The following is a 26709-nucleotide window of genomic DNA, read 5'->3' as shown; positions in this document are numbered from 1 at the left end:
TAGTCAAACGAGTGCTGCGGTCTCATTTGATCTTTTTTTAACCAACAAAAAGCAAAGCGAGCGTGTGATGAGGTGTTCTATTTTCTGGGCATTATTCTGCTCGAGAGTCAAAAATAGAAACTGATATGTCAGAAAGAGACAGTGACAAAAAGCCAGAGGCAAACCACACACACACACACACACACACACGCACACACACACACACACACACACACACACACCATTTCTCACCATCACTCTGCAGCATTTCTTCAGGTTTCTTCTTATCTCTCATGTCACTCACAGTCTTCTGTTTCTTGTCTTTTTTTTCTCTCCCTCCACCCATCATCATCATCGTCTCTGCAGGTTTTTTGTTTTTTTTTCTTCTTTTCTTGCTGTGTGGTGGAGTTTGAGCTCCGGCGGAAGTGAAGTGAAGGGAAAGCGAGAGAGAGAGGAGAGCCGGGTGTCATGGATGACAGCGAGGAGAAGAGCGACGCCCTGACCTACCAAAACCTGCTGCTCCTGGGAGCCATCGCAGCGGCGTCCGCCTTCGTGGTCACCATCCTCATCGTGCTCGTGTGCGTCGGCTGCCAAAGGTGAGAAAAGGGGGAAAAAAGAAAGTCGTATCATCTCTGGTGCCAGATCACTCTCATCCTCCGCTCCTCCTTCTTCTGAACGCTTCCCCCCTCCCTCCCTCTCTCTCTCTCCTCATCCTCCCATCCGTCCCCTCCGTCTCGAGCAGAGTGGCAGCAGCAGTGAATGTTAATGGCCGCGAGTGTCAGATGAGATGAAATGATGTTTTGAGCACACGGAGGCCAGAGCCTCCTCAGCAGGCAAAAGCAAAGGACCAGATTCTAAGCCAGACAGAAGCAATGGAACAAGCCTGTGTGTGTTTTTTGTTTTTTTTAACAGAACCCTCAGGGACCAATCAGAGGCCGCGCTGTGACTTTGTTGCCATGGGATACACAGATAGGGATGTAGAGAAATGTCAAACCGGCTCGTGTCGTGGAAATAGAAACCTGACTTCTGTTAAAGATCTAAAGGAATGAAATGCATGCCGGTGACGCTGCAGCACTTTGTCATGTACGGATGGAACGAGACACCTGCTGCTATTGATCTCCTGCTATTGATTTAAAGACAGTTCCCCCTCAGGATCACAGCGGATACCTTCGTGAGATCTCAGTCTTAATCTGGCAGACATAGCTGCTGCCGTTCTTTATACGTCTCAATCCCTTTTTACCCTAAAGGGACAGTTCACCCCCCCCCCCCCCCCCCCCCTCAAAATCTATCTCACATGTGATGCTATTTATCAATCTAGATTGCTTTGTTGTGAGTTGCCAAGTTGTGGAGATATCTGCCATAAAGATGTCTTGATTTCTACTCCAGAAGCTTAAAGAAGCAGACCCGGTTACTGAAGACAATCCACAGAACTCGCTGTGAGCAGTTTCACGTCGGAACTATTTTCTTTTCACACCGAAACAATCTAGATTGATAAAGATGAGAGGAAGGTGAACTGTCCCTTTAACCCCCCCCCCCCTCCTGTGCCGTGTTATTATGAACATCTCAAAGAGGGAGCATCTTCTCATGGTCCCCCCCCGGGGGGAACGGCGGCCATATGTTTGTGCGAACAGGATCGAGTTCCAGCTGAACGCTGGAGATAGGCGATAGCTCCGGTGACGAGGATCCGACACGACGGGGGCCGCGCTCAACTTCTTACGTTATATTTAGAGCAACTTGTACGATTTTGCTGTTTGCAGACCGGAACACGTCTATTTGCGCAGCAGTAAGAACTCCCATGTGATACAGATTCCTCAAACCCTTCAAAGTGTTAGAGCGGTTCTCATATTCACACCTGCGCCCAGGAGCTTCCAGTCCTCATCTCTCTCACCATGTCAACGGTTTCCTATAGCTACAGCCTCCTCCAGGGACGATGTGTTGAACTACTCGAGATACGTTTCGTTTGCACGTGACTTATTCCAGAGGATGGGAAACGAGAGGATCAACGTAGAGGAAACTACTAGAGTGATAGTTGCGAGTTTACTCGGTCTTATCGTGAAAAGAAAAGTTTCTCAGTGAAGGACGTCCTCCGCTGTAGTCCTGAGTCACGCTGCGCTCTCTGTCTGACTTTTTGTGCCCCGAGCCGCTGATGCCGGATGCTGATGGTATCTATCTGCTCTGTGTATGTTCCCTCTCTGTCCACCGGCTGCTGTTGACCTTCCTCGCCGCTCAGGAAAAGCAAGAGTAAGCACCCGCCAGCCGGAGAGAAGGGGACATCTGTAAATATGGTGAGACATGCTTTCATTTTACTCCCCCACACACACCCCCAAGTCTTCTTCTGCTCTCCCTCAGACCGTCTGGTTGTATAAACAGATGCACGTACGTGCTGTGTGCGCGTGCTTTTATTGCGTTGTGTGAACGCGTTGAAACTTGTGTTGATGTGTGACAGCAGGGTTCCCTTCGACACCCCAAACTCAACTCCATGAGCAAATCTGACACCGGGCTGCATGAGATCAACCGCTTCCCCTGCAATGGAAACTGTGAGTGATGGCCGACGGTTTGTATGCGACAATATCTGATATACGACCCTGAGCTGTTATTTCCGTCCTGCACCCACCCAACGCTTTCTTTCTCCCCCCCTCCTCCCCCTTCCTCTCTGTGCAGCTGTTGGCAAGAGCCGTCCAGCCAGCATGGACCTCCTGCTCCTCCACAGTCGGCGCTCCCAGACGGACCTGAGGCCGTCCCACGGGCGCCAGCTTCCCCAGATCCCCACCAGTCCCCAGGGATCCAGCCAGGGGGGAGGAGGGGAGACAGGGGGAGATGGGGGAGGAGGTGTTGTAGGAGGAGGAGGAGGAGGAGGAGGAGGAGGTGTAGGAGGAGGCGTAGGAGGAGGCGTAGGAGAGGCTAGAGACCACACCTACACCGAGGTGGGCTTACGGAACAACGCCACGCCCACCCACTGCCTGGATGACGGCCTGTACGAGAGCGTGGGTGTCCGGGAAGGCGACGCGGGCCCCAAGGCGCCCTCCGCCCCCCCGCCCACGTCAAACAGCACGCCGGCTTCGGTCCGAGCCGCCCAAAGCCCCCCCGCCCAGGCCAACGGAGCAGCTCGCAGCGGGAACGGGAACGTACGTACACACACATCCAAATCTGAGAAACCTTTGATAAACGTTCCACCTGGAACCCTGTTGGAGGATTTGACCCAGAAGCCGATATAAAGGGTGATACGTAAAAGCATCCGTGAAAGGTTCCACCCAGAACCCCTGTTCTACAGAGAACCCTTCTTTGGTGTAATGGTTCCACCGAGAACCCACCCAGGTGGCTCTACCTAGAACCTGTTTCTAGGGCCCCACCTAGGAGGTTCTACCAAAAACTCTTTTTAGTACCCACCCTAGGGGGCTCTATCAAGAACCTGTTTCTACTGAGAACCCTTTTATAGAATCCTGATCTAGAACACACCCTGACGGTCCAATAGAAAACACTTTTATATTTCCATCGAGAACCCTAATGTGGTTCTCGAGGAAAATGGGCTGATGTGATGCAACCCACAACAATCATGTTTTTTTTTGTGGGGGGGTCTGGATTCCCTTTCAACAATCGTTGAGGTTGAACTCTTTCTTCCAAAAAAGGGGTTCTTTTGATGAAACGTGGTTCTCAGTGGAACCCTTAGTCTCACAGCTTTAGACCCTCGGCCCTTCAGGAGGAGCCCGTTGGTAGCCCTGCTTCCTCTGGGTGTATACTGCGGTTTGAACGGACCAGCAGCACATCGATCAGACCGAAAATGATCCAACAAGCGGGAGCTCATCTGTCAGTGTGACGGCTCCAACGGTTATCTCTTTGTTTGCCCGTAGATGGAATCCATCATCAGCCGGTGTCTCGGCGTTTAAAGCTGCAGCTGTTCTTCCTGCTTTGACAATCATTTGTTTGTAACTGACATCTCTGGAAAGACAAATAACTTGTGTTTTGTTTTGTTCTTTCCTCGCAGGGAGGCAGAGGGAACGGCAGAGGGAACGGCGCCGTCAACGGGCCGACGGCAGGAAGAGGTAACGGTGCGAGCGGGGTCAACCGGTCCCCTCTGCCTTCCGTCAACTCGCTGGCCATCGAAGGTCCAACCGCGGCCGAGTACGCTTCTCTACGGAAGTTCAGGAAGGTAACGACCGCGCGCACGGTTCAGTTAAATGCAGCAGTTTCACAACCAATGAACAGAAGTTACCATGTTTAGAATGCGGAGGAGCATCGTTTACTAAATGAACATGAAGCATTGACGTCACTCAGCAGAACCTGCCTGCAGCGTTAGAAAAGATGCATTTTAATAGCTAATATCAGCTAATATAAACTTCCCGTATAGGTTTAAATACTTCTAATAAACTGTGGATTATGTGGTCTTTTTTTACTGCGTTTTCTTTGAACTGAAAGCGATGTTTTCACCGGTGACTCATTACCTCAAGGTTGACAAGACGAACAGGAAGGAGAACAACGGGGCCGACAGTCAGTCCGACAGCCAGTCGAGCGTGAGCGACTCGCCCTCTGCGGCTCCGCCTCCTCTGCATCGCAGCCAGGAGTTTCCGCGCAAAGGCCTGGAGCCGTTTCACCTGCACTCCTTCCCAAAGGTACGGAAAACAACACCGGATCAATACTCTGAATGAAGCTTGATGCAGTGTGTCACCCCAACCAGCCAAGTTTACCAAACTGCAGGTCTGCCTGTTCACCAGCAGAGGGCGCTGTCCACAAACAAACAGCTCCTTTTTACTCACTTGATGTCTTTCGTTGGGTTTTAACCACATTTATACTTTATCATTATCACTAATAGTCGAGCAAGCGTTTGAAATACATTATTTATAAAACACACGCTCTAACCCTCCTGATTAACTTGTGTTTTTTAAGACTTTGTCGATTATTTGAATCCAATAAATAGAGTCGTATGTGTGTCAGCTGGGACGTGTTCATGAACAGTCAAGGCCACCGTTTAGGGCAGATCTGAGAGGGAACAATGATCGGATGGTGAACAGCCTTTCCTGTGGGTTTGCTGGCACACATGTCCATTTTTCATGCATGTGCGTACTTTTATATGTTTGTGTGTGTGTGTGTGTGTGGCAGAGCATAAAACAGGTGACTTTGTCTTTTTCGTCAGAGATTTTAAGTAGGTTGATACGGCTCTTTAAACAATTTAATCTTGGCTGTGGATATCAGCCCAGTTGTTGACCTGACTTTTAATCTTTGCTTGTTAAACCCTTGATGTGTGTGTGTGTGTGTGTGTGTGTTTCTTCCGCCCATTTACCTTTTTGCGCAGCACGGCGTTAGCGGCCACAGTAAAGAGTGGAAGGATGGATTATGTAAGAGCTTGGCAGGCAGCCAAGCAGCCTCTGTGTGTGTGTGTGTGTGTGTGTGTGTGTGTGTGTGTGTGTGTGTGTGTGTGTGTGTGTGTGTGTGTGTGTGTGTGTGTGTGTGTGTTCCCGTTGAATCTATCAGCAGGTCTATCTAGAAATGGCAAACAGGTAGCCAGCAGCCAGCGTGTGGATAAATAATGTTCCCATATTGAAGCCATTTACTCGTCCCCGGCTTCTATTACTCACTCTCGCTGCACAGGAGCAGCGTATACGAGTTGAATCATCCGCGGTCACACATGTACGCAGCGCTGCATTCTTCCTAATTGGTTCCTAATTGGTTTTCAATCACCGGCATTTATTCAAAAAAAGCTGTAACCTGAGCAGTGATTTTTTTTTTTTATTGTTTTATTATAAAGTCCAGTTCTCTTTTCAGAGAAGAAGGCAGTAGGTTTGAGAAGGTTTTATCGTTTTGTGGAACGCATGTTTTTATCTTCTCCCCTCACACAGTAGTGGTCGAATGGGGTCAGTGTTTTGTCAGTTGATCTGTCCTCAGGTTCTCTCTGGCTGGATGGATTTGTGTTTCGACCTTGTGGAAAAGTTGGTCACAGACCAAAGAAGGAACTGATTAACTCTCGTGGAAAATTCAACAACTGGGCCGGAATTCCTTGACACTTGCATAACACAAAGCATCCAGTCATTAGTTAGATGTTTTTAATGTTTCTTAATAGCAGCACAGGAGATGTAATTAGATGTCCGTTGCATCATTTCGGTCACTTCCTGACTCGTTTGTTTGGATCTTGAGAGGAGAAGCTCCCCTTAAGGAGCAAAAAGAGAAGTAAAGAGATCATTTCACATTGTATCTGTCATTTTAATAAAAAGCTTTACAAGTGACACTTTTATGACCATAACCTTGTTTGGTCAATCATTTTGATCCCAGCAGTAGCGACCACATTTGATAAAAAGCAGTCAACATCCAAGTGTGTCATCTGACCTCTGACCTTAAAAAACAAAAGCTCTCTTTCATTAACACACATGCACACATTCAGGCACAAACCTTCCATACGTGTAAAAACATGCTGCGTCGTCGTTTGTTTTGTGTGATTTGGGGTTTTTTGGCACGAAGACTTCTGGATCATAACTGCGATGCTTCCCTCGGCTCCTTGTTTCCCAGGAGGCCGTGTTCATGGGCAACGGGGAGCAGTACATCTGGAAGCCTCCGGAGGAAGATGACATCATCACCTTGCACCCGCCTCCGCTCCGCGCAGAGAGCTTGCAGGGGCACCCATCACCCCCCACCGCAAAGGAGGTAGTATATGTGTGTGTGTGTGTGTGTGTGTGTCTGATTTGTGACTGCTGTGTTTACTGTTGGGGGGGGGGCGCCCGTTTCATTTCTGCACGCCGTCATAACACCACCACCCTGTGACCTGCCTGTCATACGAGGTCTCTGCTTACAGCCAGAGGTTACGTTACACGGCTCCAGCCTCCTCCTCCTCCTCCTCCTCCTCCCGTTGCCCTGCCTGAACCTTGACCCAAATCTCCCGCTCAACTCAAGTCTCCATCACTCAAACTCAGCAGACGGGTCCGGACATCAGCATCACCTGCTGACGATTAATTAAAGAGTAACTAAACCCCCGGAGTTTTGTCTGGAGCGCCTCTGCACAAAATACCACCGACATGCGTTGATATCAACGACTACTACTGCTCCGGTTAACCCTTTGAAGTTTTGCACCCAGGCGGCAACCTTCGGTTCTGACCACCAGGGGGCGACTCCTCTGGTTGTATAGAAGTCTATGAGAAAATGACCTCAGTAAACATTGTAAACATGAGTTTATGGTCTCAATCTCTAGTTTCAAGTCAACAGCAAGAGAGCAGTCGCTTTGCATATTTATCACACAATATATAGAATTCAAATACTCTTAACACTAGAATATCATAATTTGGACCTGAATCCATCAAGAACGGCACTAAATACACACATACATTGGTTTTCAGCTGTAATTAAAGTTGGTTTGGTGGTTTAGTTACTCTTTAAGAATCCTGTTGCATTAATAGAGATGTTTGTTAAAGGTTGTCCGTCTCGGCCGAGGAGGATAGAAGGTGATCGGCCCCGACTTGTCTCCAAGCTGACCGATAAATCTGCACTCGCCAATCTCGTCACATGACCCCCCCACATCTGCCTCCACACGCTGCATTTCTCCACGCTCAATCCCCCCTTTCAACGCTCTCCGCTGGACTCATAAGTTATACTCTAACATCCCAAGAGTTACAAGCAGTCGGGGGAACTCAAGGCGTGTCGATCTGAGTCGATGGAGGGCCCTGAAATACAACACGGTCTATTATTACTCTGTGTTTGACTGAGCTTCTCTTTTTCATTATCATCTGCGTGAGCTCAGGGGAGTCTTATCTCCACATCAATAACTTTATTGCTATAATTATGACTAAAGCTTGTGATCAACAAGTCAAGAGAGGGAAAGTATTGTTCACAGGATTTAATACAGTTTGTATTTTATGCCGGCAGCATTAAGTAAGGTAGCAGTTTTTTAATCTTTTGCGAAGTTTCTCCTCTGTAAGCCAGTGTTGAGCCAGAGAGTTTTGGATGCTGTATGCGGAGATTAAGGGGTTAAGTCGCCCGATGTTTGGCTCATGAGTTGAACTCCTCCTCTGCAAATTAAACTGGTACACAAAGCAGTTGGCCTTGACTGCATTCGGCAATCTCCATTTCTTTCTTTCAAACTTTCTTTCCTGTTTTTTTTTCTTCTTCTTCTTCTTTTTAAAAATACAAACTGTTTCTCCCACTCACTGTGTTTTTCCATGTGTGAGTTTGTCTTTTCGCCCTAACATGCCCAAAATACTTAATATCCTCTGGAGTTTGTCAGTCGCAGCCGTCAGAAGGTGTTGAATTTCCACTCCCCACCTAAACCCCCCCCCCCCCCCCCCCTCCCCTCCCCTCCCCTCCCTCTCCTTCTGCTCCGCTCCCTTCGTGGCTATTAGGAGGCGCTGCCTTCCTCGACCAATCACGCTGCACAGACGGACGTCGACAGCATCGCAGGCCGTTTGGAAGCGTGCGCCATATTTGCTTTTTTATAAAAATGCGTCAGCCAATGCGTTCTGGTGTGTTTCCGTGGATAATCGGCTGTGTGCTGACAATTAAAAAAAAAAGTGACTTCTCGAAGCTTTCGGCCTGAAGTCGCGTCGGAGGAGGCGCGGCAGAACGGGGGAGGAGAAAAAGAAACAAACACACAATGCACAGGCTTCCTCAACAGCTGCAGCCCCAGTTATGAAATCCCCATCATCTTGTGACTTCCTTCCTCTGCTGCACAGAGCTGCAAACTCTTGTGTGCACAAATGCAAACACACACACACACACACACACACACACTGCACACTGTGTGCACGCACTTGTAAGCATGTACGCCAGGAGTCTTTTGTTTATCCTAAAACGGTCGCACAAGAGTTTATGCGGGGGCGGGGTATGTGGGTTAAGGTCTGCGAGACACAGAGAGAGAGAGAGAGAGAGAGAGATATTCACAGTAAACGTGTTTTACACTTATATTTCTGCAGCTTCATTTATCTGATGCTGTCTGGAGCGAAAGACAAACATGAAAGGGAAGACGAGGCGAGCGCACAGAAAACATGGCCATTGTATCTGCGCTCTCAGGTTTCCGTTTTTTGGGAGTGGAAAAAGGCTGAACTGTGTGTGTGTGTGTGTGTGTGTGTGTGTGTGTGTAGGGGGGGGGAGAGAGAGAGTTTGCATAGCCAACGCTACTCAGGGCCACTAGAGCAGAGCTGCTGATCTGGGTGTGAACACGGAAGGTAAACATTACCATGTCCCACAATCCTCTTGCTCTTCTGCTCACCTCGTGGAATTTTGACACAGAAACGCCAACGGTCACAGCTTCGGGTTTTATTCCCACCACCAGACCCGCTCACACACATTGTGAAGCCTCATTGTACGCGGTCAGACATATACCACACATGCTCATTTACAGTACGGCCTCATTTTAAAAGGCAAAACGATATCACGAAGCAAAGTCCAGCCGCCTGGCCGTCGTCCAGATCTTTCACACCATGAGTCTGCCGTTTGCTGCTGCTGCCAGAGCAGTTGTGGTGAAACTTTAACAGGTTCGTCCACCGCTAAACTCTGTCACTCTGCCGAGACCTCAACAGTCTGATAACACGGTTTACTCTGTCTTATCCTGCTTTGTCGAAATAGGTCAGGTTACAGTCAACACACATAGGCGGACTACTGCACACACACACACACACACACACACACACACACACACACACCCTTGTGATCCATGCTCACTCCAAATTAGAAGCATTGTATTCTCTCATTTTCACATATTGTACATTTATGTCTGATATACATGCAGAAATAGGTACGTAGATATGGGAAGTCTGCTTATACTCGTAGTTGAGACTAAGGCCGCCCCCTCTGGTCTCTTTAGTCCGTTTGTTATTTTCTTAAACGCTATTTCATGCAGAATGACTTAATTCCAAGACTTAAAGTGGTGCTTTAGGAGGATTCTTTATGGAAGAACTCCGTTTTTTATTCTATTTTAATTAAATCAACTAGTTGAATAGTCCATAAAATCGTGTGAGCGTTGGTCAACTAAGAATTTCTTCTGCAATCCTTCAACAGAATCAGAAACGTTTGCAGAAAGAATTGTAACAAAGATTTCAGTCCTGGTTGATTTAGAGTGAAAAGAAAGGAATTATGTTTGAGAGGTTAGCTGTCTGGAGTCTTATATTCCATACGAACATGCTTTTTTTTGAGTCCATAGTTTCATTTTTGTATTCAATGGAGAAAAAATGTAATACAGCATTATTTTCTGGGAATGGCGCCTCAAACACCAGTTCGCAATACTGCAAATATATAAATATAGCAATACTTTCACCAGGCAATGAATAGTGACTTCACAGACATTTATCTCAATTTAAATCGTGCCACATTAAAAGTGGAAAACATGCTCTACGGTGACTGTGATCTAAATCCCAGCACAGTACAGCGTTTGTTTGTCTACATGTACGAGTTGTGGCTGCAGACAATCACTCATAGAAACAATGAAGCGGGAGCTGCCACACACACACACAGACTGTAGGCCATGATCGTCCTGTTCAGTGACCTTTACTCTGCTCTCCCCCTGTATGCCTTCTCAGATCGCAGACACCTACTCCATCGTGTGTAAAACCCAGAAGAAGAAACCGCCGATGGAAAACAACGGATCGAAGACCCTCCCGCGCTCCTTCGGCGGAGGCTCCCGGGGCCGAGGCCGAGGCGTCCAGCAGGGCCAGGCGCGCTCCCAGGAGGAGCCCTGCTACGAGCCGGTGGGAGACAGGTCCTGGTCCGCGTGTGCGACCGCCGAGTCCGACCCGGCGTACGCCACTATCGACAGCCACCGGAAACGGGAGCAGGCGGGAACCAATAACGGCACGGCCGGAGGTTCTGCCACTCTGAAGAGGAAGAAGCAGCCACCGCTGCCGCCGCAGCTGCCGAAGCCGCCACAGCCGCCACAGCTGCCACAGCCGCCGCAGCTGCCACAGCCGCCACAGCCACCGCAGCCACCGCAGCCACCGCAGCCGCCACAGCCACCGCAGCTGCCACAGCCACCGCAGCCGCCGCAGCAGCAGCCGGCTGCACCTGTGCCGCCTCAGGGCTCAGGACCCCCCGCCCCGCCTGCTAGAGGCCCGCCCGGTGGGGAAAACTTCTATGAGACCATCAGCGATGTGAAACAAGGGGCCACCAGCTCCAGCACCACCACCATCTTCACCTTCAATGACGGGATGGAGATGTACGTCACCGGCCTGTAGCCGGCTGACAGGCGGGTCAGACTCGGGACCCACTGGAGTCATTAAAAGGTGAACCTCCTGTTCACCGGCCCACCGGCTGCTGTACATAGAAACACGGCCCCTCTGCAGACAAACATCATGAGGATCCATTTTGTGATGACATCAGGTACAAACAGGGTCTTAATCCAGGTTCAAGACTTCCCCTTGATGGGTCCGTGCTTCAGAACCAGCCTCGGCCTAATCCAGCCCAAATACGGACCAAATATGTTTCAACAAAAAGAAACCAAAAAAAAAAAGAAGAGAAAACTGGAATCTTCAACCTACTGTGTCCCTGATCATAGTCACCTGTTTGTGCATCATTTTCCATAATATCTTTATTTTTATATGAACACTGTACTCTCTAAAGAGTATGTGGTGTAACTCACATCCTGAGAAGAACACACTTTAATATATATATACATACATATATATATATATATATATATATATATATATATATGAATAAAAAAAAGTATGTGCATGCATTGTGCAAACACACATCTGAAAATAGTAGTAGCAAGGAATATTGTATGTATATTGGGAATATGAGGCACACTGTTAGCTATTGTCACCCACACACACACACACACACACACACACACACACACATGCCTCATTGTGGGGGAGACTTATGTAATATAAGCAGATGGAAGTCACAGAGATTTGCGGTACTTAGCTCTCCCTAAGCAAACATCTGAAACAGGTTCTCTGAGCACACTGGCCTGTTGCCCGGCAGACAGCATCGCGGGGCTTTCTTCAAACAAGGGCCTATTATTTGTCGGCCTGATTAACGCAGCAGCGAGCGAAGGCCAAAGTCCCAAATCACCATCAATGTGCCCTCTCGACTTATTAGCGCCGATCAATAACGTGATAACTCGTGAACGTTTGCTCAATAACCTTCAATCAACAACCCACGCTCTGATTTGATAAACATCTGTAGCCAGTGTCACGATGACACACCTCAACGCACCCCCGCGCGGATACACACATCGGCTACACTCTTAGAAATAAGGGTTCCAGAACGGGTTCCTTCCTGGAGGGCTAAGGTTCTACCCGGAACGCTTTGCTTCTGAAGAAGCCCCTTTTTTCAAGAAAGGGGGTTTTCCAGGGTTCATTGTGAGACTAAAGGGTTCCAATAAGAAACCGTTTTCAACCAAAGAACCCTTTTTTTGGGAAGACAGAGTTCTCCAAAGATTCTTGAAAGCTTTGCTGTTAAAAGAGAACGCCTGCAATCCAGAACCACACCCCCCCAAAAAACTGAATGTGAACCAGGATTGTTGTGGGATGTGCGCTGCACCACATCAGCACCAAACCCTTTAGGGTTCTATATGAAAACATTGGAATATTAAAGGGTTCTCTGTAGGACCCTCTGGTCTGGTTCTAGATGAAACCCATAGAATATACGAGGGTTCTTGGTAGGGTCCCCTGGGTGGGTTCTAGATGAAACCCGAAATATAAAAGGGTTATCGGTAGAACCCCATGTTTAGGTTATAAATGAAACCCTTGGAATATACATAGAGCCCCCTGGGTGGGTTTAGATTAAATTATTTGTATATACAAGGGGTCACGGTACAATCCCCGGGAATGGTTCTAGACGAAACCCTTGGAATATTAAAAGGTTCTCTGTAGAACCCCCTTGGTGGGTTCTTGTTCGCACCCTTAGAATGTGGAAATGTTCTGGATATAACTTCTAGAGTGAGTCCTGGGTGGAACCATTACACCATGGAAGTGTTATCTTTAAAACAGCTCATAGGGGGTTCTGGGCGGAACCTTTCGCAGATGGTTCCAAGTGTAACCCTTTATATGTTGGGTTCTAGGTAGAACCCAACATATAAAGGGTTACAGGTAGAACTTTTATGAAAGGTTCTACCTTAAACCAAAATGGCTTCTCCTATGAGGTCAAGCCGGAGAACCCTGTGTGGTTCTATTTAGCACCATTATTTCTCAGAGTGTACTCGGCGGATCCTTGCAGGGTGAAGCGATCGGGTCCGGGGCCTTAAGTGGGTTGTGCAAGAATTTGCCCGAAGTGACAGATTTCACAATTAGAAACTTCTACTGTATTACTGAGAAGAATATTTTGTTTTAAATACGGAAGCGAAAGAGTGTCCAAAATAAGGATGCTTCATCCTGTGCAGCATGTGTAAACATCTGATTTTATGACCACTATCATTTTGCACTGGACAGCTGCAGGGGTGTTTGCCTTAATTTGCGCGTTAACATGCCATAAAGGGCGTTTTTCCGAGGACGGTTCTGATTTGCTGTCTGGTCTCAAGTCAAAGCCAGAGCTCCCCATAGCCCGCCAGACTCAAGTCTGACGGTTTAAATAGCAACAGAGGGCTCGGACTCCAAGGAAAATAGAGAGCCGGGCATAAAAACTACCAGTGAGTGTCCTTTGGAAGGTTGCCCCCATCCCCCACCCTCGTCTCCAGCCTCTGCGCCGAGTTCCCTCACGTTATAAACAATGTCTTTCCCCATGTAGCTTTGGGGGAACATTAAAAAAAAGAACAGAAGAAGAAACCAAACATTAGAGGCTCAATAACAGGCGATAAAGACGAGAGGTGATGAACGACGCGTTCGACTGGGAGATGCAAAGATGGGTTGAAAAGGTTAGCAACGTAAATAAAAAAAATGCTACTTGTGTCGGGAAAGTATGTAAAAACAAATCTTGCACTCTGTATTTTAATGCACTGTTTTTGTTTCTTTCTTACCTACGGACAAATACCATTTGGTTGAATAGCTCATGCCACTGCCATGAAAACAGTACGTTTATGTTGTTGGTGCAATTTCTTTCCTGCTTGATCAAAAAAAAAAGAAGAAAAACAAAGTGCATGCTATGATATATGGAGATGAAAACAAATATTGTGGTACTTATTGATCTCTTGTTAATCTTTTCTGTTGTGCTTTTTTTTTTTTTTTTGCCATGTGATGCAAAGCAGCATTCAGGGTTTTTTCTTCTTCTTCTTCTTCTTCTTCTTCTTCTTCTTCTTCCAAAAGCAGCAACTTGGAGGAGGAGGAGGAGGAGGAGGAGGAGGAGGAGGAGGAGGGTGTAGGGGGGAGAGCAGAGAAGCCTCTGGGAGTGTAGAGCCGAGCGCTGTTTATCCTCCGTATGGGGGGAGCGATAGAGGGGAAGAACAGCCAGCATAGAGCTGGACGAGGATCACTGCAAAATGGACACGGACCCCAAAGGACCCTCCCCCACTCTCATATGTTTTAAGACGTGTGTGTTTCCAGTTTGAAGGTGGGATGAAGCACACTTGGTCAAACTTTGCATACACTCCCTCCCTCCACCCAGCTGTGTTAATCCTCCAATAACCGTCACTGACCTCTCTTTTTTCTCCCCCTCGCCGGTGCAGGGGATGGGCCTTTGATGTCCAGTTCTGAGGGACTCAGGGAGTGGTATGAGAGGGGGTGTGTGTGGGGGGCGGGGTGGGGAGGGTTAGAGGGTGAGGGGTCAGGCCAACCCCAATCTGGTATCAACAATGCACCAACAGCTCAACTACTGTCCGATATGAGAAATGGCCAACAGCTGAGACGCTCGACGAGCTCTATGGAGGCTTCCCTTTGAATCGTTTTGTTGTTGTTGCTCTGGCTGTCACTTTACGTGTCACATTTTCTTTTTCCCGAGAGAAAGCACTGATCTGATATATATATATATATATATATTTTGTCGAACACTGTTACAGTTACACACTGAATCGAGACGGATGTTCACTGCACAAACAAATACAGTATGATGATGTAAATGTGTAAAATACTCTGTTGCTGTTCTGATGTTGTTCCGATGTAACATACAGTATACAGTATATTTGTTGAAGAAAAAAAAGAAGAAAAAAAAAGATGGTTAATCACAGACGCGTATACTTTGTGGATGCTTTCCACGCGGATACAGATGCTGTTTGTTAATTGTCTTCTTAATTATGGGCCAATACTGCTGTGACAGCTGTAGCCAATGTTGTATGTTCTTAAAGCACAGGGTTTAGTTTAAAAATAATGAATATAATAAAGTATAGGTGTGACAGTGCAGATATGCAAAAGATTGTAATGTTTTATATTAACCTTCATAAAATATTAAAGTGAGTTTTTACTTTTCTAATAAAGTGGCACATTATAACGTGTGTTGGTGTTTGTCTTATTGTATCAAACAGCGCTGCGGTGTCGGAGGGATTAGTGGCTTGCAATAAATGCAGCTCGCACAAAAAAACAAAATGTGCTTGTGGAAAATTGAGCAATAAACCAGAAGTGTCTGCGCTACGGCGGGTATTTTAGAATAGATTAGATAAACCACTGAAATACAAATAAAACAAAGGTTATTAATAACAGTTATAATAACAGTATAGGCCTATAATAACACGTTTATGAGCTGCACATTTCCAGCAAGTTCTAGGTGAAGAATGTTGTTGGAAAAAAAGAGACATGTTTACAGTTTAGTAAATAAAAAAATGTACAGTACAGATACACCAGTTTTGTACACAAAACACAAGAGGACACAAGAACACCACGAACATAATAATACAAAACACGATGCAAAGCTGTAGGAATGCAGAGTGTCTCTATTATTTTGTCCACCTTGAAAGGCAAACAAGTCGACCCTGCAAGTCTCATAAAACTGAACATTGCATCATAATCCTCAGCATTTAGTGCAGGACTAGTTTCTTGGATTGCATTATTTTTGCTGCATGGTGTCCAGAGAACGATTCTATTAAGTTTACCTTATAACAGCATGAATACTTTTACATTTGTCGACAAAATAAAGTGGGTTTGCAACTTGTAGGAGGAGGAAACAATCCGCTGGTAAAGTACTTTAAAGCATGATCCGTTAAATCATGTTTGGTTTGCAAAAAAACAAAAAACCTTAAATGCGCCGTTTGCTTCTGGAGCCTGCAGGCTGTTTTTTTTCTTCTGCTCTCCCTCCCTCCTCCCCTCCTCCCTCCCTCGCTTGCCTCGCCTCGCAGACCGGCTAGTCAACAGCAGACACCGGCCGGTAAACTGCGCGGCACGCCTCCTCCTCTACGCCCACATTGGGGGAAAAAATACCGTGATTGACACAGTCAAACTAGCCAATCAGAGGCCGCCTCGCGGTGGAAGCGTGCCAAAGTGTAATGTTTATGTACGCAGCCGACCAATAGGAGCAGAGCAAAGGAGGCGTGGCATCCTTTTTGGAGGAAAGAGGCAAAACAACATGTTACCCCCCCCCCCTGACCGGGCGGCTTTTTGGATATCCTGGGTGGGTAGTGGTGGCAAAACTTAGACTAGAACAGGAGTTAAAGACACTCGCGACAAAATCCCGATAAATGTCTCTAACTCCAGAAATTTGCACTAAAAGCATCTATAGAAAGCTGGTTTTCTTTCTTTAGTTCTGTCTGCAAAGAAATGGATTCCACATCTATTTCGGAGCAGCAGCAGCAGCAGCAGCCGTCGAGGGTCGTCGGTGCAGCGGAGTTCAGCTGCCGGACGGGCCGCTCCGTGCTCCGCGACATCCGGGTCCCCGCGGTGCAGAGCAACGGTCCCGTGCACGTGTATACAAACGGGCCCGTCTTCTACAGATACCGAATGGACGACGGAGGCTCCGCGGCGGAGGTTCGAGGCGAGAGAAGCTCTCCGCGAGGCAACGGACTGTCTCCGGGGGGTCGAGTCATATTTCACGAGGTGGAGAAAGTAAGTACCGTTCGTCCGTGTTTTTTAAATGCATTTATTATTTTAAACACGACTCCATACGCCGGTAAAGTGAACTTTACACCCGAGTTTATTATATATAAATATGTTAAATATGTATAATTATATTAAATATAAATACATAATAATATTTCACGACGTGGAAAAAGTAAGTAGCCGTTTATCCGTGTTTTTTTAATTTACTTATTATTTTTTTAAAGTGTTTACACTCGACTCCATTCGCCGGTAAAGTGAACTGTACACACACACGTTTAAACGCAGATAACAGCGAGCAAAGCGACGTCATGTCACATAAAGTTTGGACAACTCTCACGCGCCCGTTATTGCTCTTAAACCACTTTGTTGTTGTTGTTTTAAAAAAAGTGATTTCACCAACTGCTGTCATCGAATAACGTGGTATCTAAACCGCCTTAAATGGCGGCTCATTCTGTGTGCAAAGTTTACAGAAAACAAACTACTGGCCATACCTCCTCCTCCTCCTCCTCCTCCTATAACCGTAGGGTGGAGCCACGGTGAGGGCTTCACCCGCTGCCGAACTAGTAATAACACTTTTAGTACACATGTGACATGTTGTCAGGTCTTTTTATGCAGCATGAGGTTTTATCTTAATTTGTGTGTTTTTTTGCATTGCATTTCGCTGCAGTGTGTTTTCTACTTGCAGGGTCATTGAACACTTGACATGAACCATGTCGGTTATTAATGGACCCTGCAACATTACATATGCACAGGTGGCAAATTGCCACACCTGCTGTTGAAATGGATTAGACAGTTTATTCAAATAATAATGAGTGACTGTCAGGGTTATAATGGCACAGTTGGGTAATAACATATATTAAAGGTTTTGTTTGTTGTTTTTTAGAGCTGCAAAGTTGATGTGATAATTAATAATAGTAATTTATTATCTTTCACTGGACTCATATCGTGATTAACTACTTTATATATTTAAAAAACAACAAAAATCTGATGTGGAATATTTTGAGGGAATCTTAAAATCTTTATTTAAATATTTATAATTTCACTTGAAGCTGTTTGTGTTTATTTTGAACTAAAGCTTCTTAATAAAATAATAATTGATCAAGTATTTCATTCAAACAGGAGTGTGCAACAATAGGCGTTACCATGTTGTTATTCAATTTAGATTATTTATTTATGCTATTACCGGAAAACATGCTATTTTATATCCACACATACCTTTACTGTGTGATTACGTATTTATTATACTTGTTATGATCTTGTTTTTCTACTTATGTCTCTTGTTTGTTTGTTTGCACTCTCCACTTCCCCGCTGTGGGACTAATATTATTATCTTATCTTATATGATATATATTGTTATTGAGATATGAATTTACCTTTATCGTGATGGAACGTTTTGACCATATCGTCCAGTCAAATGTGACCGTAAATAAAAAATCTTTAACTTTTTTGACTGTTAGGTCGGAAATCAACGACATTTTACTACGTTTTATAGACTCAAAACTTGCAGTTTGTGTGTAAAACAGCCGGCAGAGTAATTGCTTATTTTTAGGATCATGTTTCGCATTTAAGCCAATTTTTCCATTTTCATTTGGGATATAAGAAAGTTTGCATACAAAGAACGTCAGCTGGTGAAGATGGAAGATGTTTGTCATCATTCATCGGGTGTTTGCAGCATTACAGTTACTGACAAAAAAACACTTCCATGCTCATGAATTCACTTCAAGATTTATGTGAAAAATCTAATTATAAATTAAAAAGAGTCGAGCAAACTCGTCTAATTTTCCAAGAGAAGATGTTGAATCTGTTAACAAAATGGTGAACCTCTTGCTATCACATAAAGCTTCTGATGTATGAATTCTGACAATCACGTGTGACTCGTTTTGTTCCAGACTGGCCTCGGGGACCACAGGGACGCGGGTTCCTCTGGGATCTTGAAGAGGACCAGTCCGACTCACTGCCCGGGCGTGAACGGGCGGTCGCCCGGCGGCTTCATGCACTTGGACATCAGGAACCCAATGAAACAGGCCGAGCTGGCCCACAACTTCAGGGCGCCGCAGGGGCGGATCGTACCACCGACGGATCGTACCATCCCGTCCTCCCACATCCCCGTCCCCAGAAACAGGTACGGAGATGATCCACACTCACACACCCCCCTCCCCTGTATTTAGTTTATTTAAGGTTCCACTCGGTGCAATCTAGGAGCTCATTTAACTTTGTGGTGGACAGACGTGTTCCTGAACTAGAATAGAAGTGGAGCTCAGCCTCCGGCTACAAACCGTACGGCGGTTTTGGGCAACGAATGGCGCCAGGGGGGGGGCGTGAGCGGTCGACTGACCACATGTTTGGTGTTCCCTCCAGAAGAGTTTCGAAATGTGCCCCCGAAGAGAGCCAGAGCCGGAGAAGAGGGCCAGGATTGCCCAATCGCTGGAGACGAGGAGAATAAAGAGGGAGAAAGAATGAGATAGTTACAGTGTGTCGTTGTTGTTTACTGCTAAATGTAAACAGCATATTGGGATACGCAGATATTATTCAGGTTTTTTAAAAGCCTTCGTTGGACATGTTTACAGCAGGAATATGAGTCTCAACTGGGTTTTTTTTATGACACACTTTCCTGTTTTACAGCCAGCTCTGTGCGCTGTGCTTAAAAACCAACCAGGCAATAGTTTGCAGAGATGCATGAACAAAAGAACAGCCCACGTTTCTGGTCAGAAGAAGACTTTTAAACATTGTGACGGACTTGGATATCAACAGTTTTTCTTTTTTTTAATATGTGCAAATATTGCAACGCTGACCTTATCGAGGAGGTATTTGAAGGAATGAAAGAGCGAGGCTGTGTTTGCTCGAACAAGTCTTCCTCTGGTTATGTTAATCAGAATATGCGCGGTTGCATATTAATTTTCATTAGCCATGTAGACAGATTGTCTTTTTCAGATTTGTGCATGTAAATATCTTGCTTGACTGCCTCTAAGCCCCATAATATCCCCGTGGACCCTCCTTTGACACGCCATGCTAGTGGATGCATCAGTGTGATGTGCTCACTGTGTGTGCGAGTGTGTTTTTTAATATTTCATATGAATGCAGTGAGCTTTTGGTCCCATTGTTTTTGCACATTTGTGCTCAGGAAATTCGTTGTTAGCCTTTAATGACACGCTCAAACAGACTAGAAGAAGCAGAAAATGCATCCAGGGAGGAGTCTAGTGCGGCGAGATGAGTGATTATGTAACAAGAGGGCTGGGACCGACTGTAGGCGGGGCTTCCTTCTACACATGCTATTGGTTACTGTCTGTGTTGACACGCTGCCTGTCTGCTTACACATTCACACAATGCCCGGTGGCAGTACAGTAAAGCCTGAAAACTGAGCAGCTCTTCTCTTAACCTGCATTAGAATCACGAGGACTTTTAGTTTCAGAAATGTTTCTATTTTTGCACAGATTGTTGGTCAACACAACAGGATTTCAGTGATTGTAGGCGTGGTGTGTTGAGGGTCGAGGGGGGTGTGTACGCCACACTTCTTTTCCGTCCTTCCCTCATCATCACGTGAACTTCCCGTGCTGCTGGTCATGTATGACAAGAGAGGAGTGTCTCTGGGGAAACACGCAAGACCGAGCATGCTTGCTGCGTGTTTATTGGTGACAAAACCGGGCCGCTGCTCTCGATCCAGGTTCCTGAAAAACGTCTCTCTTCCACAGCGTGTTGAAGGCTGCCTCGCTTCACACACTGCCACCACAATAACAAGCTCTGAGTTGACACTACACAGAGAGAGGTTGCGTAACATTATGTAACCGTATGGTCGTATTAGCCGAGCCTCTGTTTGTGATGACCTTTCTGATTAACTCCCCCTGTTGTCTTCACCCTGCTCAGATTAGGCGCTCCGCTCTTCTCTTTTGCCATGATTCACATCTTCATATCAATATTTAGTCTTATTTGTGACTGAATGCTTGCTGTTATACTATTATTATGAAATGCTAAAAATAAATAAAATGTTCATTATACTCAGCTTAGCAGCTTCCAAATTCACATTTCATGAGAAAAGAGAATTTATAATAAAAATGAAGACAACAAAAAGAAAGAAGGTTTTGGCTACTGTACACATCTCTTCATAAATATATATATTAAAAAAACATATATATATATATATATATATGTATTAAGCTCATGAATGTATGAGAGCAGTTTGAACTGTAGCTTCCATGTAAACAGTAATTCAGAGTGAACACTTTCACAGAGCTACATAGTTTCACTTCTACTCTTTTTTTTCTTTCAAGTAATGGCTCCAATGGCAACATTGTGTCACTGTCAACAGAGCCGTTTATTTCCCTTCTCTCCCCACGCACTTTAGCTAATACGCCCTTTGCGTAACAGGATTAAAAATGTTTAAAGACACCCTGAGCTATAAATCTGTCGCTCACCCTCCGTGTGTGTTACGTCGCTCACTATATCGGTGACTTATTGTTTCTCACACATACACACACAGTGCTATTCACACCTCGTCGTGTCAGTTTGCTTGAATGCTTTAAAAGTAGGTCACTGTCCTTCTGACAAGCCCGGGCAGAGACCTGAAGTAGGCGTAACCAATCGACGGCTGCAGGGAGGAGGGATTGTTGTGTTTAGACCAAACCCCCGGAAGTTACCATCCAACTGGTTCCCTCGGCTCTTTGATGGGAGCGGATTTTGGATTATTGCAGAAACTAAGCTCTGTGGCCAACAATCGTTTGTGATACTTGCACTTTTTATTCTGCAGGATAATCTTCACAAACGGGCCCGTGAAGGACTACAGCTGGTGTTCTGTTGTCTCACTTATCCACCAAACTGTTTTAGGACACCAGTGCTGGGCAATCATTTCATATCTCATCTCACAATATGTATCATGATATAGCTTTTTTATTTTTGTAATTCGATATATAATTTGTCTATTTAAAATATACACATGGTAATGCCTATATTTGTGAATCAAATACTTGACAAATGAAAAGTATTTTCTCATTTAATTAATAAAAATTTGAAATTTATAATAATAAAAATTTGAAATTAAAGAGAAAAATAATATTTCCAGCTTTTAACTATTTCGACATGTATGCACATAAATACATAGCAGTACGATTAACACTATACATCACATACATAACACGATACATTCATATCAGATGTTTTAAGAAATTAAAGTTTAATTAAAGTTTAGATTAGAGTTTGAATGATCATGCTCGCTCACACGTGCATGATTTAAAGTCATTTAAAGCGACACTGCGCATTTAAACACCCCCACCCTCTGTGTCAACCTTGCTTCTCCTTGTGTGTGACTCTTTCTCTCTCTCTCTCTCTCTCTCTCTCTCTCTCTCTCTCTCTCTCTCTCTCTTTTCCTCGTTCTGTCGCTGATTAATTAAGTCTCTCTTCCACCCTAACCCTGAAGCTGTCAATACTCATCAGCGCACTGATAAGGTAACAAAGACCGGCCGAAAGCAGAGAGAAGTGAGGGCGCTGGTTTGTTTTGATGTGAAAAGCTTTTTCTTTCTTATCTGTCCTTGGTCAGCTACACTGTCACCACAGTAGAGTAACATGAATAGAAAACACTGAGTGTGCATAAACAAGACACCAGAGCAACCAACTGCAGTGTGTGTGTGTGTGTGGGGGGGGGGGGGGGGGGGCTCTGTTTTTAACATAATTACAGCCGTTGACTCAGTCTGCTTAGAGTCACCAGGAGGGGTTAGGCAGGCAGGCTGGGGCAGAGTCCACCCCCTCCCCCACCCCTCCCAAAGGAGACATTACAGCCAGTTGTCGAAGGTCAGACTCTGAGGAGCAGCCCCCCCCCCCCCCCCCCCCCCCCCCAATCCGGTCTGGGATGTCTGACCCACATCCACACTGCTGACATGGCACCTCAAGTGGAGCGGCCCCGCTTCTTCTCGGGACGCTTTTAATATTTCCATATTTTAAAAAAAACATGTGTTTTTAGCATGTTAGCATCATAAAAACCAATTCCCTCTGAGTTTGTTGCACTAGTGTCGTCCGGTCCTTGTTTGTTTTCTCCCTTTCCAGACCATAAGAGGTCAAATATTTTTGCGCTAACAAACGGCAACTGGTGGGGGGGTGAAAGGTCATCCTCCATGAATGCAGTCACGTGAGCGAGGAGGGGTCAGATCGGGACGTGAGCAGACATCTGGCACGTCCGCCACAGGTCGGCCTCAGGTTGTGGGTTATGTGCTGCGTGGACAATTTACAACCGCAGAAGATTGTGTCAGACAGCTCGTCATCCCACTGCAGCTTTAAGGTCTCCTGACTCAGAGGTGTGTGTGAAGGAGTGAGGATCTGTCAGAGGAAGACGTCTTTTAAGATTATCTACGTTTTATTTTTTCAGGGTGCAGCTCTGATGTTCTGAATCAGTCGGATTTTTAACAGTAATGAGGTAGAAGAAGCTCCTGCTAATATGTGAAATACGTGCTGCATGTGTGTGTGTGTGTTCACTTCAGAAATGAGACATTAATCATGTGAAGAAGAGAGTTTCATAGACAAGGAGAGTAGGAGGCACGGAGGAATGGTTTTTTTCCTGCAAAACAGCCTGTTGCAAAAGTTACGTTACGCTAGAAGTGGCTCCAACGTGTCACGCTGCGTGTCGCATTGTGAATCCTCTGATGCTCCCTCGTGTCTAATAGGTTGTTCGCTGTACATCTGTCCTTTGGTGAGACGCTTTAGGGACGGGGAGAGAGAGGAAGGAAACTGTTGTTGCACAGCAGTAAAATGCACCGATAGACACTTGCAACAGGCCTCCTGTTCTGCCTCAGTAGCATTTGAAGACACCACAGTCAACCGTCTTTCCTCTCCCCTCAATCCATCGCTCTGTTCCTTCTACCCGACTCTTCATACCAGCCGGGCAGCTGCTCCCCCGTCTGTCCCCCCCCCCCCCCCCCCCCCCCCCCCACACCTCTCGTCTCTCATCATGTAACCTCCCACTGCATTTCTGGCTCCTTCATGCAGCTATTATCACTCCCATGACATTGTTCCCTCACTGTCTTTGAGTCAGTGTCAAGCTCATTAAAGTGCCTAAAAAGTTCCATTACAGTGAAGTCAAGAGTTTACTATGCTGGTGTTGTTTATCAGAGTCTCAGTGGGCGCGTTGAGCTCCAGCTGTTATTTCAGTCCAAACGTTGATACCATATTGACCGACACGATTACGTCACGGTGTGAGCTGGAAGTGAAACAAATTCAAAGACTTTAATGCCGAACAGAATAAACCTCAGTGGTGGGCTAAAGTTACGATAATGTCCTCCTGCTGTGTTGTTGGGTGTCAGAATTGAATCTGGCAAACGATGTGAGATATAAAACCGTGATTCAAGGCTCTAGCGAGCTACAATATCGACGAAGCGTTTCAGAGATGGAGAGAAAATGATGCTAATCGTTTAGCTTAGCCTCCCTCCTGATAGATCGCACCGCAGCCGGCTAAATTAATAGGCTAAAATATTAGAGGGATGAAAAGATGGCCGCTGTTGGGCTAATTCTTCTGTAACCAGTGTAGCATGAAAGCATTTACAAGCTAACTAGCAGCTGACTGACTACTTAGCTAGCTTGCTAATTCGGCCGTGCTCTCATGCAACCCTGGTTACAGAAAATGATCCGGACAAAATGTTTGTATATATTATTATAGCAACGTGCTTTCCTAAACTCTACGAACGTAGCATTAAGTTGTTTAATTCTACTTGTTTAACGGCTGGCTTGTTAGCGAGCTACTTTGCTAATTCCACCATGCTTTCATGTTGCAACGATTGACGTTGGTTAGAAATATTTCGTCACTGTTTATTACGTTGAAATCACATTTTTGTTGAAGTAATAATCCCGAGGGTTTTTTTCTTTAAAAAGAAAAGTCTGTTATTAAGTATTACGAGCTGAACGTCCGCAGTTACCGCTCACCACCGTAGGTGGCGCCAAAGAGAATGACTGTTTTCAAAACGTTCTGTAAGCCTGTAGCTTCATGGGTTTTGCTTTCTCCTGCTTTCAATCACCGCACGTATAAATATCACCCACACACACACACACACACACACACACACACACACACACACACACACACACACACACACACACACACACACACACACACAGTGTCTTGCGTAACTCTTATCATAAGTCATCCCAGTTTGATGACAAGCAGTGAAATTCAGTCTGCAAACAGAGAGAAGTCTGGGAAACGCCCCAACGCTTCAGATTGTGCAGCGCTGAACGGGTCTACATCCATTTTAATGTCTCGAATTACTGCTCAGCGTGTCGTTGAATATGCTTCCCCTTTTACTTTTCTCTCTCTGTTAGGAAACACTTTCCTCATTCAGACTCGTTTTTTTTCTTCCCCGTAAATATTTAGTTTTTATGCGCTTAATATGTTTAGAATTGTGAGAGCACGTCCTCTTCTCTAACCCACTGCTGTGTCAGTAACCCATGAAGCACAGAGTCTACCTCACTACCTCACTATGTGAGAACACAACACAAACAATCACAGCGCTGAGGTTTGTGACTCCATCCTGAGGAACGTCAGACGTCGTGATCTCTCTTGTGATTAAAGGACTATCGACAAGCCTCGTCTTTTGGTTTAGTCGTGGAAGACTGCCGCGCTGAACTCCCGGCTCTGTCTGATTGACTTTGTGTTGACGCAGTTAAGCAATGTGAGCGTTGACTTTATAGAAAGCCCAAAGCGCTGCATAGAATAAACGGCCGCTTTAGATCGAACACGTTTCAAAGATTCACCCTGAAGAGTCAATTATAAAACGGTAGGCTGAAGCCAGGCTGCTGGACCCGGTGGGCCCAGTTCCTCATAGGAACCTCTAGAAACCCTCTACGCTCTGTGTGTGTGTGTGTGTGTGTGTGTGTGTGTGTGTGTGTGTGTGTGTGTGTGTGTGTGTGTGTGTGTGTGGGCTGGGATAATGACTCATCCTTGCTTCCTCCAACCAAATGAGGACAAGATAATTAATCAAGCAGATCTACAAGTGATCAGATTTGTGCCTTTTTTTATTTGAAATCCTTTTTTTCCTTTCCTCTCTCATCTACGTACACACGCACACACACACGCACAAACACACACACACACACACACACACACACACACACACACACACACACACACACACACACACACACACATCCTGCACTGGCAGTGAGGTAGTCAGGTTTCACTTAACACAGATCTGCTCATGACGTCGTCCTGCTCCCACCTCCTGGACATTTGCTGCATGCGTCAGCCTGCGATATTTACACATACGTCGACTCGACCTGCACGCACACACAATTACATACTGCGGGAGACAGATTGTAAATATCTCATATTCATGAGGTTGACAGCCCTTTTCTCTATGTACACAATGCTTGTTTTTTCAGCCATTAGGTTGAACTATAACCTTGTTCATAAAGATAAAGATTGATTTGTTTGGTCAGCTAAACCTCATGCGCGGCATCCGCAGGTCCTTAAAGGTGCAACAAACAGGATTCAGAGCATCAGAGGAGCGATGTCTGCTGTTTGGCTGCCGTCAGATCACAACAATGAGACTCATCGAAGCAAAAAACATTCAAATGCGAAATGGCCCCTATCTAGAGCCAGTATTTGGTTTGTCCATTCTAGGCTACTGTAGAAACATGGCGGCCGGCTCCTTGAAGAGGACTCAAGTAAACACTGTTAGCTGCTGTTGTTTGCGCTGTTAGCACTGTTAGCGCTGTTAGCTGTGAGCCACCGGCTCAGTCGTCGCACTATTGAGAGCCGTTGAGAGGCAATAGAAATGCTCCCAAGTCTCTTATTCAGCACCTTTTTAAACAGACTGAGGAAAGTGGTTGAAATTCCTAAATGAAGCCCAGAAAATATGTAATTTTGCTGTATTTGCTTTTCCACCTCGTAAAGACGTTTTATTTGCACGTCTTTCCACGTTTAAAATGAACGACGAGCTTAAACGAACAGTTG

At 45.7% G+C, this 26709-nt stretch overlaps 2 protein-coding genes across 3 annotated transcripts in view; both read left to right on the top strand.

Annotated features, from left to right (window-relative positions):
- Positions 1 to 447: 447 nt before the first annotated feature.
- LOC306707819 (uncharacterized protein) lies at positions 448 to 11117 on the top strand (the record flags this gene model as incomplete). Its single annotated transcript, XM_079175452.1, has 8 exons — positions 448 to 575; positions 2210 to 2264; positions 2426 to 2516; positions 2641 to 3104; positions 3962 to 4126; positions 4425 to 4586; positions 6475 to 6609; positions 10467 to 11117. 8 exons carry the CDS (start codon positions 448 to 450, stop codon positions 11115 to 11117), a joined length of 1851 nt encoding a protein of 616 aa, XP_079031578.1.
- A 5312-nt stretch (positions 11118 to 16429) lies between these two features.
- The window catches only part of slc2a4rg (SLC2A4 regulator), a 36873-nt gene continuing 26593 nt past the window's right edge, over positions 16430 to 26709 (top strand). For both annotated transcript variants that reach the window (XM_079180290.1, XM_079180289.1), the window contains exons 1-2: positions 16430 to 16790; positions 18674 to 18906. In XM_079180290.1, coding sequence (XP_079036416.1) covers positions 16506 to 16790; positions 18674 to 18906 — 518 coding nt within the window. In that variant the 5' untranslated portion in view covers positions 16430 to 16505. The remainder of the gene's footprint in view (positions 16791 to 18673; positions 18907 to 26709) is intronic.

This window comes from Pholis gunnellus (genome assembly GCF_910591455.1).
Source record: "Pholis gunnellus genome assembly, chromosome: 2".
Taxonomy (NCBI): domain Eukaryota; kingdom Metazoa; phylum Chordata; class Actinopteri; order Perciformes; family Pholidae; genus Pholis; species Pholis gunnellus.
The sequence above is the reverse complement of the archived record's forward strand: the minus strand, read 5'-3'. Positions and strand labels throughout refer to the sequence as shown.